Here is a 15168-nt window from a genome sequence, read left to right on the forward strand (position 1 = left end):
AACCACATTAAATGTATTTTTTTTTCATTTGTTAAATTTAAAAGTGTGATTATATAAAGGGAAAATGAACCTAAATGAAAAATCTTGCCTAAATTGCCTTCCCCTTAATCCTACAGTGGATTATCATATAACAAATTAAAATATAACATTTTAGTTAACATTACTAGGAAGTTGCCACAGCCTATTAAAATACTAGGGTTGCCTCTTAATAGTTGAGTAAACATTAGTTGATGATGAAGAGTTTTAGTCAAAGATGTTTAATCACAGAAAAGACTAAATTCAAAACTCTACATTGTAGAGTAACTCTGTAACTATAGCCACTTCTTGTAGAGTCTACAAGAAGTGGCCATAGTTACCGAGTATGTCAGGACGTACATCGTTTACCTTACTGGTCCCTCCACTTATTATCAGAGTACAGGTTTCTGGCTTTACTATATTTCACATACTTACAGCGTATGTAACGGAGAAAAGAAAATCTCGATCTTGATGACTGGAAACCAAAACAGGTCTGTCAGCCAGTCTGGTACTGTATGTAGCACAAGTCTTGCTTTGGTTGTGAACTATGAAAATCTCCTCTAGCTATTACACCACAGAAACGTGTGGGACCATTTGGTGAGCGTGAACAATGACTTTAAGAAAGTAACATGCATACTTTGCAGGCAAACCTTTGGCTACAAGGAGCCAAACTCAAACACAGCTGATTACTTGTCAGTGGTTGCTCTGATAGAAACAATGTGAAAATCTTCTTCGGGTTGGTTACCTGCTATACGGATGGATGCTATTCATTTTTTCTTTTTCAATTCAGCTGATCAGAGCTAAACACTGAGCTGTTTTGTTGTTGTTTATCAGCCACCAGTTCAAATTATACCATCCCTCTGATTGCTGTTTCACCTCATCAATCTTGTTAAAACATAGATGTCCCATGACTACGGTATTTTAATGATGAATCTCTTTTATACACTGCAGTCACAAATAATGGCAGAGGCTGCACTGAGACATTGTGTTTTTACAGGCCTTGTTCTGCTTATCAGCCCAAAACCTGTGTGTGTTCTCTGAAAGCACGCTAATCTCCCTGGGTGATTACATTGACCCCAGGCCATTGATTACACACTGTCATTGGAACACAGGCGGTGACCAATTTTTGCATCCCGGCATTGCTCGTTTCCTTCCTCAGCCAGCCCCATTTATCCCCTCCTCTGTGTTCTGCTGCGAGGATAATAGGCTCTGGTTTTTGCTGCAGCTTCTTGAAACAGAATTGGACCTGTTTTCATGATGAGTTAGGTCAGAATACAATACATTTCATTTAGCGAGCACGTGGGGAGTATATATTTTTTGCTTTAAGTGACAAAACAATTGTTGGAGGAAGGAGATTTGCTGTTGCTACGTTGCTACGTTGCTCCGCTGTTTAATTTCTCTTTGTTTCATGCTCACTTCTGCTTGTCACAACTGCTATAGAGAAATTGAGGATTGTGGAGTCACACTGTACACTGCTTCAGTTTGACACTAGGTTGCTCCAGTCCTTTCAGTCCTTTTCCATTCTTCTCTCCGAGCGGGTCAGTTGAGGCCAAAGAACTGGAGGCCATAAGAATAGGGGAGGAAAACACTCTCAACCTGAATTCCAACTCTAATCTCTTCTCAGAGCTCTGTGCTCACCCCTATGAAAACAAATAAATCTCTCAGATACAGAGGCAGACAGCTGGAGGCTGATGTCTTTGTTTCGTTCCGTCACAGGCCAGCTTAACCCAGCGGCTGCTAAAAACTTGACAGTTTTGTGGGGAAAGAGGCATCTGTTACGCAATTTCAGGGATGTTAGGAGTTAAACTATTTACTTGGTGGGAGGCTATATAATTGTAGATGAATAATGAATAATGTCCTACACAATGCTGAAAAAAAAATCAAAAACTTCAATAATTGGTTTCAAATTAAAAGCAGACAAATGTATAACTTTTTTTATTCAGCTAGAAGTAAAGATTTTTATTAATGTGTTTTCTTGGCTCTGATGCTCATGCTAATGCATTTTTTTTTTCTCTACCGGTCCTCTGCAGTCAAGAACACCAGGAAGAGCGCCGTGCTAATCTACCTCCTAGCCTGCACAAGCTCACAGTTCACATACAGAAGTTTGTAATGACATGTTCAGCGTTGCATTGCAGCTCCATTTCTCACAACATGACAGCTCAAGTACAAATCCCAGGATTTTTTTTTTTCCAGTACTTTGGATATGCACTTCCTACAGGTCAGGCGTTACCAGCTGACCCTGCCTGACTGCAGGTGCCCGTAAAATATTGAGCTGTCAAACAGGAGACATTGCTTAAGTGCACTGGAACTGAGTGTGAACTGTGTCCCCTACATCTCCAATAAAAGGCACGCGCAGATCCTGTCTTAAAGCAGTTTGCTCTTGTTCTGAATAGAATATGATAATGTAATCACAATGTGATTTATTTAAAACAATTTTGAGAAGTTTCTTAATCCCATACGGGAATTATAAAAGCCTTAAAGAGCTGTTTGAAATGTGGCATGATGGAACCACAGTATTTAATATCAGTGAAAGCACCAGACATCAGATGTCATAGGCTTAAAGAAACCAGGTATCATCTGTCATTTGTTCAGGAGATTCAAAACTTTGTCACTTATTCTGGAAGCCCTCATTCTGCTTTTATGAAGTTAAAGGTGTGATAAATGTAAGGGTGCACTTGCCTTTTTCCAACATTACTAATCTATCTCTTTCTCTCTCCATATACATATAAAAGGCCATATTCTTGGGCTAGACCTACTCTCTATTTATCCTTATGATAATATCCTCTCACCTGTTCAAGTTTTTACTTTTAATCTGAAGTGTCACTGCTGCATAGCATATGGGCTTTTTAGTAATTAGCATATTTTTCATAGTGAAAGCATCTGGATCTTAAACAATTTTAGTGATTAGTTGACAGATTAGTCATTTGCCATGCAAAAATGCTGTCAAAGAAGAAAAAAGGGGAACAGGAACACATTTGTCTACTATTCCTCCATCTGAAGGAATACTTTATCATCACTATTAGAATTTTTTGACATTTCAATCAATGTTTAATAATAGCCGGTAATGAAAATAATAATGTTCAGCCTAACCACATTCCCATAGTTCTGCACTCACCAGACAGTTTATTAGGTACACCGTGTAAGTACTGGTTTGAATCCCCTTTCACCTTCAGAACTGCCTTAATCCTTTGTGCCATAGATATAACAAGGTGGCATTCCTCAGAAATTCTGGTTCATAATGACATGATAGCATCACACAGTTGCTACACTTCAGTTGGTGCTAAGGGGCTCAAAATATGACAAGAAAATAGCTTCCACATCATTACACCACTACCAGCCTGAGCAGTTGATACAAGGCAGGATGGATCAATGTTGTCATGATTTTTATGTTACAGCAGAAGTCAAGCCTCATCTGGAGACTTCAGTGTTTTTCCAATATTCTGGTGTCCAGTACTGGCGAGTCTCAGTTTCCTGCTCTTTTTATTTTATTTATTTAACCTTTATTTAACCAGGAATGTCCCGTTGAGATCAAAAACCTCTTTTTCAAGAGAGTCCTGGCCAAGAGGCAGCACATTTCCAAACAAATACATACGAACAAACAAAGTTAAAAAATTACACAAAACAATTACACATTATTGAGGCAGTCTGTAGGCCTTTGAGTTTAGTTTTAAAAACATTTAAAGACAACAGTTCAGTCAGTTTCCAGTCTTTCTGTAACAGGTTCCACGAAAAAGGCGTAGAGTGGACAAAGGCTTTCTTACCCAACTCTGTGCGGACAAGGGGAACAGACAGCAGCAGCTGATCATTTGAACGCAAGGAGTAAGAACCACTATTTGTCCTTGTGACCAAAGTACAAATATAAGGAGGCAGCAATCCTAGCATAGCTTTGTAAATAAAAGTGTACCAATGCCCCTGTCTTCTAATGGCCAAAGAAAGCCATTTTACTCTTAAGTACAAGTCACAGTGATGGGTCAGATATCTACAGTTGATAATAAACCTCAAGGAAGCATGATACATCGTGTCCAACATTAGAAGACATGAAGAAGAAGATAAGATAAGATAAGATAAGATAAGATAACCTTTATTAGTCCCACACGTGGGAAATTTGTTTTGTCACAGCAGGAAGTGGACAGTGCAAAAGTTATGAGGCAAAAATTAGAATACAATAAGAATAAATACAGTACACAACTGTACAGAATAGAATAAAATAAAATACTATATACAGTAGAATAAAATAAAATAAATATACAATAAGATAAAAATAGAATACAAATACAAATACTATATACAACTGAGTAAAAATACAACGATGACAGAAAGGATTATTGCACTTAGTATTATTGCATATGTATGGATGTGTGTGCTTGATCAGTTAAAGTCTTTATTATGGAGTCTGACAGCAGTGGGGAGGAAAGACCTGCGAAATCTCTCCGTCCCACACCGTGGGTGCCGCAGTCTCCCACTGAAGGAGCTGCTCAGTGCTGTCACAGTCTGCTGCAAGAAGCGTTCATATACAGAATGTCACCATAATCTAACACAGATAAAAAGGTTGCAGTGACAAGACGTTTTTTTTACTGCAAAAGAAAAGCACTGTTTATTACGGAAGAAAAAACTGAGAGTTGCACTTGGTGTTGTCTTCTGCTGCTCTAGCCCATCTGTTTCACGGTTCAACATGTTGTCTTGTCTGCATAGCTTAGCTATAAGAAGCAGTTGTCTGAGTCACTGTTTCCTACATATCAGGCAACAATTTCAGTAGTATAGTAAGAAGCCACACTGCAACAACCATGCCACACGCAAAGTTACTTAAATCACCTTTCTTACACATTCTGATAGACCATTTGAACTTCAGCATTGACTAGCACTGTAGATACAGGGAGCGCAGAATTATTAGGCAAGTTGTATTTTTGAGGAATAATTTTATTATTGAACAACAACCATGTTCTCAATGAACCCAAAAAACTCATTAATATCAAAGCTGAATGTTTTTGGAAGTAGTTTTTAGTTTGTTTTTAGTTTTAGCTATTTTAGGGGGATATCTGTGTGTGCAGGTGACTATTACTGTGCATAATTATTAGGCAACTCAACAAAAAACAAATATATACCCATTTCAATTATTTATTTTTACCAGTGAAACCAATATAACATCTCCACATTCACAAATATACATTTCTGACATTCAAAAACAAAACAAAAACAAATCAGCGACCAATATAGCCACCTTTCTTTGCAAGGACACTCAAAAGCCTGCCATCCATGGATTCTATCAGTGTTTTGATCTGTTCACCATCAACATTGCATGCAGCAGCAACCACAGCCTCCCAGACACTGTTCAGAGAGGTGTACTGTTTTCCCTCCTTGTAAATCTCACATTTGATGATGGACCACAGGTTCTCAATGGGGTTCAGATCAGGTGAACAAGGAGGCCATGTCATTAGTTTTTCTTCTTTTATACCCTTTCTTGCCAGCCACGCTGTGGAGTACTTGGACGTGTGTGATGGAGCATTGTCCTGCATGAAAATCATGTTTTTCTTGAAGGATGCAGACTTCTTCCTGTACCACTGCTTGAAGAAGGTGTCTTCCAGAAACTGGCAGTAGAACTGGGAGTTGAGCTTGACTCCATCCTCAACCCGAAAAGGCCCCACAAGCTCATCTTTGATGATACCAGCCCAAACCAGTACTCCACCTCCACCTTGCTGGCGTCTGAGTCGGACTGGAGCTCTCTGCCCTTTACCAATCCAGCCACGGGCCCATCCATCTGGCCCATCAAGACTCACTCTCATTTCATCAGTCCATAAAACCTTAGAAAAACCAGTCTTGAGATATTTCTTGGCCCAGTCTTGACGTTTCAGCTTGTGTGTCTTGTTCAGTGGTGGTCGTCTTTCAGCCTTTCTTACCTTGGCCCTGTCTCTGAGTATTGCACACCTTGTGCTTTTGGGCACTCCAGTGATGTTGCAGCTCTGAAATATGGCCAAACTGGTGGCAAGTGGCATCTTGGCAGCTGCACACTTGACTTCTCTCAGTTCATGGGCAGTTATTTTGCGCCTTGGTTTTTCCACACGCTTCTTGCGACCCTGTTGACTATTTTAAATGAAACGCTTGATTGTTCGATGATCACGCTTCAGAAGCTTTGCAATTTTGAGACTGCTGCATCCCTCTGCAAGATATCTCACTATTTTTGACTTTTCTGAGCCTGTCAAGTCCTTCTTTTGACCCATTTTGCCAAAGGAAAGGACGTTGCCTAATAATTATGCACACCTGATATCATTAGACCACGCCCCTTCTCATTACAGAGATGCACATCACCTAATATGCTTAATTGGTAGTAGGCTTTCGAGCCTATACAGCTTGGAGTAAGACAACATGCATGAAGAGGATGATGTGGACAAAATACTCATTTGCCTAATAATTTTGCACTCCCTGTAGTCTTTAAAACAGACCAGTCTGATTTTTAGTCTTTTCTTTTATATTTATATATATTTTTTAATTTTAAAAGATTTATCCTTGTGGTCCAATTTGACTGGATTACAGAAGATAGTGCCCCTTTACTTCCTGTAATGAAAGCATATTTTTGATCTGAGATAAAGCCATTCTGTTGGTGATAATAAAAGGAAGTGAGGAAATTAGTTCAGTGCCTCACCACTAAGTGTTCAGCCATAACAAATGACATGGCTGTCAGTCCACCACCCGACCAGCTTTTTCTCTGGCTTAAATGGGATTTTTCTGTTGGCTCTGTGCCCACGAGTTACTTTGGGTCTGACCTATGCTATTAACCCCGCATGTTGCCTCCCTTGGTAGTGACAGCAGGTGAAACGAGCCAATTTTATTGTGCTTGGCAGAGACATTAATTTATAGAACGTTCTGACACTGAGGTCATCATCACGAGCCTTTCTTTCTGTCTCTTCAAATCACGTTTTAATAGTGTGCAGACTCATCAAAGTGAATTTTGAATAGTTGTGTGTGATTTTCAGCGTTGTTCTGCATCCCACAATGCAGAAAATGTTTCTTCTTTCATCTCAACACAAAACAGAAATCATTATCACTACAAAGCCCTACTGGATGCTTATTATCTAGTTTATTTTTTCTTTTTTATTGAACAAAAGAAAATTCAGCGGACATTTAATTTAGTCTGTTTTCGAAAAGAAGAAAATCTATGACAATCATTCTACACCAAACAACCTATACTGCTCGAAAAAGTTCAAATAAAAACTTAGATTTAGTTCACTGAACCTGCAAAGTTGGAAAACTTTTTAGTAATGCATTGCTACCATTTCTATTATTCTTTCTAAGCCTCACCAATGGCATATTTTCAGTGGGAATTGTTACAAATTGTAAAACGCTCAGCAACAGTTTCAGGTTATAAATCATTCTTTGAGGTTCTTGAATGGGAAGTATAAACTCCAACCCAATCTGGTAGAAAAATAAGTGTTGTTGAAGCTCATGTTGAATCACAAAAATGTTCAAATTTATCTCCGAGGGCAAAACTTAAAACTGACATTTATAATTTACAGTAGAGTTTGGGTAATTTGCTGGTTCTGTGAATGTATTAGAAGTGTAGAAACATTTTCAAGGAACAAGGGTTTTTCCTTTTTTAATTTTTTTTATTTTTGTACCCAAACACTTCCAGTACTTGTTCCAATGTCACTGAACATTGACTTTTCAGATAAGCGCAGCATGCCAGCACTACAGCAATAACAGATGTGAAGTCAGAGCAAATGACCAACAGGAGAAAACTGAACATTGTATTGGGAATTATAGTCTGACAGTGAGATTTGTTCAAGGCGGTAGGGTGTTTTCTCTGTTCTTGTGTATTAGCAGGGAGACTCACTGGCACACAGCTGTTCTTAATAACCATCATTACTTCCATCCAAATCAAATGTGCTGTGATTCTAGAGCTGCATCTTATCCTTCATCCATTCATGTCTCCCTGATTCTTAAAATAGCTGCCAGCACCTTAAGATAAACATAGTAGTTGCTGGTTGACCTTGTTCATACAACATTTTATATAATCACATGCTTTAAGTTTTTGTCTTTTTCTTTAATTATTTTTTTTGGATAGCTGCATGACCCAAGGTACGATAATATACTTTTACCACGTGGTCCAGACTATCTCAACATATGTCCATCACCTGTGGAGATCGGAGATTGCATAGCACTACAATAAATCTTTCTTGGTTCTTGGCCCAAAAGTTATTTTATATGTGTATATATTAGATTGTTAAAATGTAGATTTTCACTAAGGCATCTTCAAGCTACTTCATGCAGGTGGTCATGGCTGATTTCATCTTCCATTGTACTATTATTTTTTTGGTTTAAAGCCTGTAAAATGTATTTTATTCCCATACCTAAAGCAGCACTTTGTGCTTAATGCTACTAAGATTAGGAAAATGAATAATGGTTCAGATTTTGCTCTGTTTGCATAATGTTGCAACCTCACATGAGAGAAGGAACCAGGAGACAGAGATTTCAGCTTCTATTTGCAATTCTTGCTTTCTGTGCACACAGGAACAGTGACCAGGGGTCACAAACTCCAACACTAGTCTCCGGCTACGTCCACACTAATGCGTTTTCATTTGAAAAAGCATAGTTTTCTCTCCGTTTTTGCCTCCCGTCCACATGGCGTTTTCGCTTATGGAAAACGCAGTGTTTTGAAAACGCTCTCGAAAACGCATACATTTGAAAACTGTGCTTTCGCGTTGCAGTGTGGATAGCGAACACAGAGACTTTCTAAAACGATGACGCATGTTAGTCATATGATGCAGTCATGTGACCAATTAAACTAAGATAGCAAGAGGGCATTATAAAGCAGTTGTTCTGTTTGTATATCAGTCTGTACATGCTCCAGATAGCTTTTCTTCAAATTCTTTCATTCTCACTCCCTTTGGCAACTTTGTACTTTTGTGTTACTCGCAGCAACAACTCCACCTCATTGTTAGTCCGTTTAAATAACTCCATGCTTTTCCTCGACATTTTGCCGCAATGTTTCAAAGAGCCGGAAAGTAATAAAGCGGCAGACAGAAATGATGCAGGCCGAATCTTGTTGCGTTTCACGCATGCACAGGACTGGAGCGCAAGCGTTTTCGGCCGTTTCAATGTGGATGCGCAACTCTGTGAAAACGACTGAAAACGCTAGTGTGGATGCGGAGCGTTTTCAGACGAAAACGCCGTTTTCAAATCTATCCGGGCTAGTGTGGACGTAGCCTCCATCATCGGTAGCCAAGCTCAACACAACCCTAAGCTGTGAAAACACTGGCGATCACATGAATGAACAATAACAACATGGGACCAAACACAACATAACAGCAATGACTTATAGCCTTGTAACTTAACATACTAACATAAATACTCTCACAAATCTTTTGCCAATCAAGCTGATTTTGATGTTTCTGTACAGCAAAGTGTGTGTTACTGGCCTTGCTGTCAGGTATACATGTTGAAATGCATGCTCTCTCTCTCTTTCTCTGTGAAAACGTCTTTCAGTGGTCTAAAGGAAACCAAAATGGTGGAGATGCATTTTCACAGAAACATTTTGGAGTCTTTGCTTGGTAAAATTTGCTACTGCTGTCAGGGAATGTAATCAATGAGTGCATCGAAACGCTCCTATTCCCCCATCGCTCTGCTTAATAATTCAACAACAAGCGTAGCCTCTCTGGGCTTTCACTGTGAAAGGTAAAGCATGACCTCCAGCACAGCAGCAGGTGGTGCACACACTGGTTACTCTGTGCAAGAATGGAAGATGGAACTTGCTTTTCTCTTTAATTCTATTATTGGACTTGAGGGTTTGAGGATATTACACTCTGCACATGGGTCTATAGTCACATGTATTACTTAATAATAGAGCATAATAGAATCTGAACTATCTAAGAAAAACATGCGACTCTAACCTAGTTTTGCAGGCATGAAAAAATTTTTTTTAAAAGACTTGGTGTCAAAAGCCACGTATTGGGAGCACTTGGAACAGCAATATTAGAGCTGCTTTATTTAAAATAGCCAACTGTCAAAACACAGTGTGCACACATCAAAGATGTGCAATTTTTAGAACGGTGAGACCTTTCAAACAGCAGACAGTGTCTCTCGTCAGAGCAGAAAAAAGCACAGGTGAAACTAATAATGTTAACAATTGTTCAGTTCCAATTAAGTGTCCCAGCAGTGACCCAGCATGTAAAATAACAACCATCTGTAGCTCACGAATATAAGAAATGCAGTCATTATTGCTTTTTACCCGTGTTTGACTAGAATGTCTCTTGTGAAAATGCCCTACTGGATGGTATTATACCTATACAAATCATTTGGACAGGACATGATATTTTCAAGGAAGTTTTAATGGAAAAGTATAGAAAAGAGAAAAGCTATCTAACGCTATTCTAGCCCAACTTCTCTCATCCCAGTCTGAAAAGGACAGGAGGGTGAATCTCATCTTGTAAGTTTGAGAATTTAGTTTTATCTGGTTCTCTGCTGCTGTACTGCTGTTCAGTCACTTTGTGTGGGCGGACAAACCCGCGTCTCCAAAAAATCACAGTTAAATCTAGCTTATAGGTCAAGCTGTATTTTGTTTGTGGTCTATTGCTGCCTACTTTGCAATTTGTACTGCAAATACGGGTTTGTTTTGGCACTGGCACACACACACACACACACACAAGGAACACAACCCAGATGGGGTTAATCCAATATCATTTACGATAGTTTATCATGTCATATGTCATAGGTGTAATCCCATTTGTTAAATGACTTTTGGATCTCTGTTTTAGATTACGATGTCTGGTAAAGCAACTGGAGAGAGGAGAGGCTTCACTTACTGACCTCAAGAAAAACCTTGAGTATGCGGCGTCTGTGCTGGAATCTGTTTACATCGAGGAAACAAGGTAAGAAAATGTTGGAAGTTGCTTTAAAATGGTTAATTTATCAAGAAATGGTCCATTTATCAAGAAAACCCTGCAGCTCTAAGGCCAGAATTTGCTGAAGTGGAAACTGGCTTAAGTAATCTGGCATCAGTGCTACAGTAAAGATTATAGAATAATTCATATAAGATAAGAGATAAGATAAGATAGAACTTTATTAATCCCTCGGGTGGGTTCCTCTGGGAAATTCGACTTCCAAAAAAAGCACAGCAACGACCGAAGTTACAGTTACAGAACTGTTATATATATATATACACACACACACACACATATATAAATACAGAGACAAATATAAATAAAATATACAAAGGGGATAAATAGAATAAATAGGAATAAAAAATAAAAATACAAGTGAATTGCACATTTCAAGTATTGAGTCTATTGCACTGTTGACTATTTACAAAAAGTATTGCACAAGGTATTGTACAGTGAGGTGAAGAGGCACTACAGCTTAGTTGTTACCCCCTCCTTTGTCCTCCTGTTTCCCCTCCCTCTCCCCTCCAGAGAGGAGTTAAACAGTCTGATGGCGTGTGGGACAAAGGAGTTTTTAAGTCTGTTAGTTCTTGTCTTGGGGAGAAGCAACCTGTCACTGAACAGACTCTTCTGATTGTTTATGGCCGTGTGCAGAGGATGCCCAGCATTGTCCATAATGTCCATCAGTTTCTTTAATGTCCTTTTCTCTGCCACTGTCACCAGAGTGTCCAGCTTCATGCCGACCACAGAGCTAGCCCTCCTGATCAGTTTCTCCAGCCTGGATGAGTCCCTCTTTGCTGTGCTGCTCCCCCAGCACACCACAGCATAGAAAAGTACTCCAGCAACCACTGACTGGTAAAACATCCTCAGGAGCTTCCTGCAGATGTTAAAAGACCTCAGCCTCCTGAGGAAGTACAGTCGGCTTTGGGCTTTTTTATACAGGTGCTCTGTGTTGCATGACCAGTCCAGTTTATTGTCCACCCACAGCCCGAGGTACTTGTACTTGTTGACCACCTCCACCTCCTCCCCCTCTATCTGAACTGGCAGTGGACCTTCTCTGGACCTCCCGAAGTCCACAACCAGTTCCTTAGTCTTTGAGGTGTTGAGTTGCAGGTGGTTTGTGTGACTCCATGCGACAAAGTTCCTCACCAGACTTCTGTACTCCTCTTCCTGATCATCCCAGATACACCCCATGATGGCCGTGTCATCTGCAAACTTCTGAATATGGCATAATTCAGAGTTGTAGCAGAAGTCAGAGGTGTACAGGGTGAAGAGAAGAGGGGACAGCACAGTTCCCTGTGGTGCTCCTGTGCTGCTGACCACTGTGTCAGACGTGATGTCCTTCAGCCTGACGTACTGTGGTCTGTCGGTGAGGTAGTCGGAGATCCAAGCCACCAGGCAGGGGTCCACCTCCATCCTGTTCAGTTTTTCCTGAAGCATACAGGGCCGGATGGTATTAAAGGCACTGGAAAAGTCAAGAAACAGGATCCTGACCGTGCCTTTTCCCCCATCCAGGTGTGAGTGGGCTCTGTGTAGGAGGTACAGGATGGCATCCTCCACTCCGACACCCACCTTGTATGCAAACTGTAGTGGGTCCTGGGCATGTTGTACCTGTGGTCGGAGGAGGTTGAGGAAGAGCCGCTCTAGAGTCTTCATAAGATGTGACGTCAGTGCCACCGGTCGGAAGTCATTCAGCTCATTGGGCCGGTTCTTTTTGGGGACCGGGACGATGCAGGATGTCTTCCATAGTCATATGTCATGATTTTAATTAGTTTTTATGACTCTAAATAGAATTTACAGACCAGAACTTGAAATACTGGTTTAATTTTCTACCCTGTGCTAGAATGTCTGACAAGTAACTTACATACAGCCACTGGTATAATAACTAATCACAGAAAAGCAGCCCCCACATTGCCTCACAACATAACAACTAATCACACAGATCATCTCTCCAGCTGATTCAGTCTAGCTCAGCCGTAGCTTCCTGCTGGCTGTATGTTAGCAAATTCTAAATCTCCTTCTTTGCTGGCAGCTGGAAAAAATAACCTTTAAGCTAGCTACCTAAAAGAAACTAAAACCTGTGGGGGGCATCTTTACATGTAGGAGTTTGATCATTATTATATTGGTGCTTGCCTTCCTGTAGACCAAAACAAGATTTTTCCAGTGGAGTTTTGCATCAATGCATCCTGGGCTCAGTGCCACCAGAGACAGGTGTGACTGGGTTAAAGAAATATAAAGAAGCCAGAATGATTTCCTCCTGTACCAGAATGAAAATGTGTGCTGCCAGACCAGCACTGACACAGCAATTTGGAGACACGTTTGGCTGGCTGTGTGAAACAGGTTCTCTGCTAGTGTGCTCATGCTACACAGCAACAGAAGATTGGTTGTTTTCATTGGCTTAACCTTAGCCATGTAAAAAAACTGCCATCATTAAAATACATCATAACAATGTGGACATCTACGTCTGCCTCAGCAACATCTGTACTACCATAGATAACACCTCGTCTCGACACTGCAACTCCCTCTCTGTTCTCCTCTTTCTTTTATGGCATATTAACAATCTGATAATGCTGCTATGTTATAATGCAGGATATTGTAATAAATTGTAAGCAGTAAATATTTGGAGACAACTGGAAAGATTCAGAACATCAGTTCTGATAATCATCCTGATACTATAAAAGGCTGATCAATGCTTTTCAGATTTTTCATACTTTTCGGATCAGATTCTTACAAGCAACACATTTTTATAACATCCATTCATTCATTTTCTCATGTGTATCCAGTTCAGGGTCATAGTGAGGCTGGAGTCTATCACATAAAACGTGGGGCACATAAACTACCCAGAAGTAGATAAGTTGTTAATGTTTGCTGCACCTCAGCTTAATGGAACATTAAAATATTGTTACTACTGTTAATTAATGATAGTTAGCTCGTTAATTAATGATGAGAACAACAAGCCCTCCTCATTTGTTTCTTCAAGGCAAGTGAAGGCATTTACACACAGATGTGGATTTCTCATCATCATTTTCTCAATAACAACAAATGTTTTTACAGGAAAGGGATGTTAATAAATGGACTGATTGCAATTTCTTGGCCAACAACTACAATTTCTGATGTTTTTCTAAGTATGACCTCCTGATACAATTTTCTTTTCCAATTATAGTTTCTTTTTATAGGACATTTAACCGACAGCATGTATAGTCAAAAATAAAAATTTCTGTAATACAGTCACCAGTCCAGGCTGGATGATTGGTGGATCTTACCTGAAGGACCAGGGAATCCTCTGAAGTTTAGGGGTAAAAGATAAAGCCCTCAGCCACAACAAGGTAATAAGCCACTTAGGGATCAATAATAATGATCCAACTATATAATAGTTGGATCATAAGCCTGGTCTTCCATAAGACCAGGCTTATGGAATTATGAAAACCTCTCATCATCTAGATATCAGAGTCATTTTACATAATCAATATTTTTGCATTTCACACTTTCAAGTGGTAGCCAGATCTTTTTCTCAGAGGTTGACATAGCTGCTGATTGGCCAAGCATCAATATCAGATAGACAAAGGGATGGTACAAGTTTGCTTTTTTACCTTAAATGACCTGCATTACCTTCAACGTGAGAAATTTACTCTTCATCAATGTATAAATACATGTACTTCACTTACCACTGAAGTTTTCTGTGACAAACATGGGCAAGGGGTATATACATTTAATAAGTGGTCTTTAAATTTCAAAAGAACAAAATACAAATAATTTCTGTTCTGCTGCCCCTCTGGCCAAGTTTAAAAATAGAAAATTACTTGGGTAAAGTCATAGAATCATTGGTGTCACTGCACATTTTAACATTTATTATTAGGAAATATAGTAGGTCAGTATATTTCAAAAGTCCAGTGGAGGTCCAAAATCTGAGATACGACCAGGCTTATGGAATTTTGAAAACCTCTCATCATCTAGATCCAGTCCGATTAGGGTCAGCAATGGCAGCGCCACCCTAGGATGGAGGATGATGAACTATCCAGTGCAGAATCCATGTAGCGCCATAAAACCTATGTTGTGAATGCTTTCTCCCCCCCACCCCCCTCTCCATCTCTCTCTCACTCTCTCTGCCATGCGAGCATGTATTTAGTTCAGAGGGTTTGCAGGCTTTGCTCTTGATCCCTCATACATGTCAACACAACAGGGTGGCTGTGGAGAATTATAAATTGGATTGGTATTCTGCGTCCTGGTGTTTCAAGAGGCCTGGGTTGTTTTGATCTTACATAAGAGGCAATATTATTTGATGGAC

General features: G+C 39.8%; 1 protein-coding gene across 7 annotated transcripts in view; it reads left to right on the forward strand.

The window, feature by feature from the left end:
- The window catches only part of pde1cb (phosphodiesterase 1C, calmodulin-dependent b), a 115312-nt gene that overhangs the window by 75160 nt on the left and 24984 nt on the right, over nucleotides 1-15168 (forward strand). For all 7 annotated transcript variants that reach the window (XM_085253564.1, XM_085253565.1, XM_085253566.1 and 4 more), the window contains one exon: nucleotides 10761-10874. In XM_085253564.1, coding sequence (XP_085109690.1) covers nucleotides 10761-10874 — 114 coding nt within the window. The remainder of the gene's footprint in view (nucleotides 1-10760; nucleotides 10875-15168) is intronic.

Source organism: Mchenga conophoros, linkage group LG18, assembly GCF_057382185.1.
Source record: "Mchenga conophoros isolate Kocher_MC1m ecotype Shallow Benthic linkage group LG18, M_conophoros_male_GT1.1, whole genome shotgun sequence".
Lineage (NCBI taxonomy): Eukaryota > Metazoa > Chordata > Actinopteri > Cichliformes > Cichlidae > Mchenga > Mchenga conophoros.